This window comes from Austrofundulus limnaeus, unplaced genomic scaffold, assembly GCF_001266775.1.
Source record: "Austrofundulus limnaeus strain Quisiro unplaced genomic scaffold, Austrofundulus_limnaeus-1.0 Scaffold141, whole genome shotgun sequence".
Taxonomy (NCBI): domain Eukaryota; kingdom Metazoa; phylum Chordata; class Actinopteri; order Cyprinodontiformes; family Rivulidae; genus Austrofundulus; species Austrofundulus limnaeus.
In genome coordinates this window covers 745,800-751,761 of record NW_013952543.1, presented here as the reverse complement: position 1 = coordinate 751,761, position 5,962 = coordinate 745,800, and the positions used below count along the sequence as shown (strand labels likewise).

At 40.3% G+C, this 5,962-nt stretch overlaps 1 protein-coding gene across 2 annotated transcripts in view; it reads left to right on the top strand.

Moving 5' to 3' along the window:
• Positions 1 to 5,962, top strand: part of LOC106522976 (inactive dipeptidyl peptidase 10) — a 62,573-nt gene that overhangs the window by 52,780 nt on the left and 3,831 nt on the right. For both annotated transcript variants that reach the window (XM_014016248.1, XM_014016247.1), the window contains exons 16-23: positions 1,718 to 1,836; positions 1,924 to 1,971; positions 2,231 to 2,329; positions 2,912 to 2,978; positions 3,132 to 3,326; positions 3,400 to 3,454; positions 5,277 to 5,376; positions 5,491 to 5,549. In XM_014016248.1, coding sequence (XP_013871702.1) covers positions 1,718 to 1,836; positions 1,924 to 1,971; positions 2,231 to 2,329; positions 2,912 to 2,978; positions 3,132 to 3,326; positions 3,400 to 3,454; positions 5,277 to 5,376; positions 5,491 to 5,549 — 742 coding nt within the window. The remainder of the gene's footprint in view (positions 1 to 1,717; positions 1,837 to 1,923; positions 1,972 to 2,230; positions 2,330 to 2,911; positions 2,979 to 3,131; positions 3,327 to 3,399; positions 3,455 to 5,276; positions 5,377 to 5,490; positions 5,550 to 5,962) is intronic.

Here is a 5,962-nt window from a genome sequence, read left to right as displayed (position 1 = left end):
GATGGATGGATGGATGGATGGATGGATGGATGGATGGATGGATGGATGGATGGATGGATGGATGGATGGATGGATGGATGGATGGATGGATACTGATACTGATACAAACTGATACTGACTTAAACAAGGGACTGATTGGAAACACCTGGGGAGGAAACATGAGGATCAAGTGTGCCTGGGGGGTGGGGGGGGGGTGACACAGAGGCAGGCACACAGGGAAATACAGACACACTAGAAAAACCTGTCCTCATGGTCAGTTAAGGTGGAATGATCCGACACAACTAGCTGTTCCAAGTTAGCTTTTCGTTGAACACCAAGTTAGTATAAAGTRCATCAAACCTTTAACATGATTACATTATAAAATCTAAATTACCTGAAAACCTACAAATCTTAACTTTTAGTAAAGTAAGAATAKGTAATGTTGTATAGATTATGAAGGAATTAATATTTCATGTGTTGGTGTTGGGGATGAAAGACAGTTATTGCTACATTTATTTTTGACAAGGTTGATTAGATGTGGCGGCCATCTTGAATCAGGTTGACTTCATAGGGTAGTCTGTTGTAGATGTACACTCAATGATWACTTTCTGAGCATTTAATCAAAGTCYGCTCAGCGGTTCATGAAATATTTTGCYARCAAACAGACGTGGTTTACCTCAGCAGTTAATATAAAAGTTTTAAGGAAAGACCTCGCTGACTTTGTTAATACTAAAAATACTGTACTTGCTGTGGAGTATCTTTCTGCTACTACCACGCCAACTTTAAATTCAAGACGTAGAGTTCACTGACTTATATCTATTTATTTGTTTGCTAATTGATTAGCTATAGCAACCATGTTGAATCAGGTTGACTCCAAAAGTTGATCAGTTGCAGAGGAACATCCAGTTACTTTCTGAGAGTTTWATTAAGAGTTGCCCACTGGTTCATGAGATGTTTTGCTAAGAGACAAACACTCCCTGACGCTTGTCTCGTCAGACTTTAAAGTGCCTGTGACATAATATTTTTGTAATAAATGTGAATGTGTTTKTRAAAAGAGAACACTGATAACATATTGCAAAACRGATTTCAYGCAGTTGAGATGAAMAGTTGTTGAGATATTTGCATGTGAAGTAACAGGAAGTGATGTCAAMGGGGAATGTCTGCATGTAAACAGAGTGATGCTACAATAACTAGAGAAGAATCTGATGTTTATTTAGATTATTTTGAGTCACTATCAGAGCTGAGAAAGAGTTTAAATAAGATTTTTTTCAATAAACAAAGACTTGAGAGTTTCTTTTCTTAAAGAGTTCCCCTTTGATGTCACTTCCTGTTTCACTTTTTTGAGCCAAATTCAAGAGAAAATATGCCAGTTATGAGACAAAATGAGTAAAATCATGTGTATTATGCTAATTTTCTTAAATATAAATGTTTTCTTTGACTTTTTGTATTTGAAGGATAAGCATGTCACAGGCCCTTTAAGAAGTGGTTCATTTTCATAGATRGCTGGCAAACATGGCAGAAGATTAAATATGTTTAAGTTTTGCCTTTAGTGGACTTGAGAGGGACAGAAAAACAAACGGTCAAGAATAAAAACTTTCAGCACTAGCCTAACCCCAGCTGACAGCCTAAAATGTTTTCATTCAAATACTTAATATWTTGTAGCAGTCATTTTAATTATATTAGAGTGAATCAAACTACTTAGACTGTTTAATAACCTTTCTTCTTTTTTATTCCCAAGTGTGGACCTGAAAGGAGTGTTTCAGCGCCAGTGCATCTCATGTAACCTCATTGATGGATGTGGTTTCTTTAAAGCTGCTTTCAGCCCCAATCAAACTCACTTCACCCTCTACTGTTTGGGTAAATCACTTCAACCGTCGTGTGGTTTAACAGGTTTCACACTGCTCGCTCATTTTTATAGTGTTCTCTTTTGAACGTTTGCTCCAGGCCCGGGGATCCCTAAAGTGACGGTTCACAATACAAAGGACCCCTCCAGTGAGTGTTACATCTGCATATTTTAGTTCTGTTTTAATCCATGGGTATACACTCAAACTGATGGCATTTCCACCATGCAGGCTGCAGAGAGCGATGTTTAGAGTCAGGCTCAGGATGTGGTTTATTTACATCAACACTGCCATCTATCTGTGGCTCTTAAGAACAATCAGCATGGCAGTGATGAGAGTTTAAACCTGTCTGTCTTAATGTTGTAAATAAAGCCTAACACCGTGCTGTTTCCTGGATRTATCTTATACAGGATATGTCATCTTGGAGGATAACAGCCCTCTGTCTAAAGCACTTGATGAAAAGAAGCTCCCTGAGACTCTGTTCAGGATGGTCCAAGCAGACAACTATGGTACAACAGATCAGGAGGCTGGATTTTTTTTATGCTGTCATGGTTGAGACCGAGTAGTGTCCTGAGATTATCAGCAGTGTTTTCTCTAAAACTTAGATCAGAGGTGCCCAAAGTGGGGCCCGCGGGCCAAAATTGGCCCGCCAAGCCATTTGATTTGGCCCAACAGCAGTTGTATTAGATTGAGACATTTAGATTAGATTTAAGCTCATATCTAGATTTGCACACCTTATACTAAAATTTTAAATGTGAAAAGTCCCATGAGCCTTTGCTGCCTGAGGATACGTTGAATTTTCTCCAYGTCCATGGGCTGAAAAAAAAAAAAAAAAAAAAAACGTGGGCAACCACACTGGCTGCTAACATAATCCTACAAAATAAAACAACTTTACTTTGTGTTTCATATATTTTAGCATTTGGCCCGTGGCCCTCAGACTGATTTGAATTTTGGCCCTTTCAGGGAAAATGTTTTTTAATTTTGGCCCTCTCAGGAAAAATGTTTGGGCACCCCTGACTTAGATGATATTAGCAGAAGGAATGTCAGACTTGAAAAGCGAGAATGTCGGCCTCAAATGTGTCTTTCAACAGATCTGCACCTGAAGCTGTCTCTACCTCAGGGCTACGAGGCCAACCTACTCCCTCTCCTCATCATGGTGTAAGTGTCTCTGAACAGCCAGACAAAAGGACTGAAAAAATAATCTGTTACAGTCACATGTTTAGCAAAAACCAGATTCACAAGTATTCACAAGTCCTTTTGAGCCTTGCTTCTATCCTCACACTCTTCTATCCCGTTTGTGGTGATGGTCAGGGACAGCACTCCCGGGAGTCAGTCTGTGACGGAGGAATTCGCCCTGGACTGGCCTCAGGTCCTCTGCAGTACGCACAATGTGGCCTTGGCTTGGGTGGACGGCAGGAGCGGGGTCGGGCGTGGACAGAAAACTGTTGCTGTTGACCCAMGGAAGCTGGGCTCACTTCGAGTCAAAGATTATCTCAAAGTTGTAGAGTCAGTACAATCATACAGCAATGTATTGCTATATCTATTAAGTGTGTGTAACTAAACATCTGTCACTCCTCAGGTTGTTGATGCGGCTGCCTTACATCGATGATCGACGGATAGCTCTCTATGGAAAGGTTACAGTAGTTTTAAAAACTATACCAGTTGTACTGTCCTTTGGAAATGAGGATCTGTTGGAAGKTTATGAACTTTTAARTGTTGTAGATARCTCTTTGAACAGCTTTAGTTTGGGGAAATATAATTAGTTATTGATGCAAACTGARCTAACAGCTAGTCACAGTGGGATCACATCCACAAAGGTTTGCTGCCATCCTAAAACTCCAGTCTCACAATTTGTCATAACAAATCACGAAAACTCTATTAAAACTTGCATATGGTTTTTGACTTTGCATTACATAGTTACATAATATTCTAAGGTTCTTTTCTATGGCATGGTGGTAGGGCCAAAATTAAGACTATTGCACAACCAGCGGTTGCTACATCCTTGTAGCAGGAGGCTAAATCTATTCCTAAGCCAGCTATTGATCTGATTAGTGATAGGTCGACACCGATAACTGAGAGGCCAGAGTGGCAAATGAAAAGGAGACTATTCATTTGTGGTAGCATCGGAGAGGCTAGTGAGTAGCATGGATAAGCTGGCATTGGTATTGGAGAGGCTACTGACTAGCATGGATAAGCTGGTGTTAGCATTGGAGAGGCTAGCAAGTAGCATGGATAAGCTGGTGTTAGCATTGGAGAGGCTAGCAAGTAGCATGGATAAGCTGGTGTTAGCATTGGAGAGGCTAGCGAGTAGCATGCCTAGGCTTCTCACCTATTTTAATGGCAGCACGATGGCTCAGTGGTTAGCACCGACGCCCCACAGCAAGAAGGTCCTGGGTGTGATCCCCGGTTCGGACCTGGGGTCTTTCTGTGCAGAGTTTGCATGTTCTCCTCATGCTTGCGTGGGTTTTCTCTGGGTACTCCGGTCCCCACCCCCCCCAAAACATGTACAATAGGTTGCCTTCAGGCCCAGGCCTCCCTTGAAAAAGAGATCTGAGCATCTCAACGGGACTTGCCTAGTAAAATAATGGTAAATAAATAAATAGACTTTTTTTTTATAAAGAAAACATTCTCAACAAAAATGGTTGCCATACAAAACCTATGAGCGATATGCACTGACAGACACTTAGACAGAATTTACTGTTCAACATGACATCAATCATAAACACAAAACGTATTACTGTGAAGCAGACAGCYTTAGTTACCWGAATTAGCAGCTGTGTTTGCCCTTGTCTGTTGGTCGACAGCAGTGTTTATTTATTCTCTGTAGCTGAAATATGAGAAAAGCCAGAACTATCAAAATTTGTCTGGCCCAGTTCTGGCCCACAATCCACTAACACTTGGCACAGATACTACAGTACAAAGAAAGCTGGATCTTTGTTGGACCAGGTGTAGTTTGCCAGAGGTGGTCCACGAATGGGCCAGCACCACATAAACCAAATCACAACTGGGCCAGTAGTAGCACATTATTTTAAAAACAGTGCCATCATTGCCAGACCTGGCCCACAGGTGGTTGACAAACCATTTGTTATGTCAGCAGTCAGTTAGCGGTGCCAGCTTGTGGCCCACACATGTCTGCTATGTGGATCTGATGCAACCTGGAGCACCATGGGCAGGAATTTGTCTGCTGTATTTTGCATCATGTCATTAGAAAGTGATGACCATGTGACRTTTTATAAAACAATGTTGGTTGGAGGATAAAAAAATAAGTTGGAGTTGTTTTAGGACTCGTCATTGTTAGCTCATTAATCTAATTAAACTTTATTTCTTCAAACTGAGGTCATTCAAACAGCTATTTACAACAGGTAAGACATTAACTGTTTTTAACACTATAACACTTTTGAATGAACCACCTCTTTAAGCTGTGGCACCTTTAAACCTTTTTCTTCCTCATGACAGGCATTTGGTGGTTACTTGTCTCTCAAAATGTTGGCTGCGACAAATAAGCTCTTTCAATGTGCGACTGCTGTGGCACCGATAATTGATTTCAGGCTTTATAGTGAGTTAAAATCATGCCAGTAAATACTTGCATACAGATGCCATGAATGTRTTTTTAAAACTTAGATGCAGTCGGTAAATTAAACATATTTTTTATCCTCTGTTTTTCTTTTAGGCGCTGCCTTTTCAGAAAGGTATCTTGGCCTTCCAGCCAAGGAGGAGCATGCTTACTCCGTAAGGCTTTAAAGATCCCAGTTAAAATATTCAGATGGTTTTATTTGTTCACAGTGACGACTTTAGTGGATTTAAACTCAGATGCAAGTTAGTTAAGTAGAGCTAAAGCCATCTAATGCTGCAGTAAAATCTTGTTCTTATGAAGGTTTGTTTTAGGGTGATGCGTGTTAGTTTCTTTGATGCCTCAACTTGCAGAAATGTGTATTGTAGAACTCAGGCATACCAAATATGTTTTCAGTTTTATTGAAAGAAATAAAGGTAACCCTTTCTTTTACAGTCTCCTAATTACCATGCAGTTACTTAGTATTTACATGCTAAGTAACAATATTTTTAACATGGAGCCCTGTCAAAGACAATTTTCTGTCACCTTTGGGACAGACAATAAAGTCTGTCTATCTATCTATCTATCTATC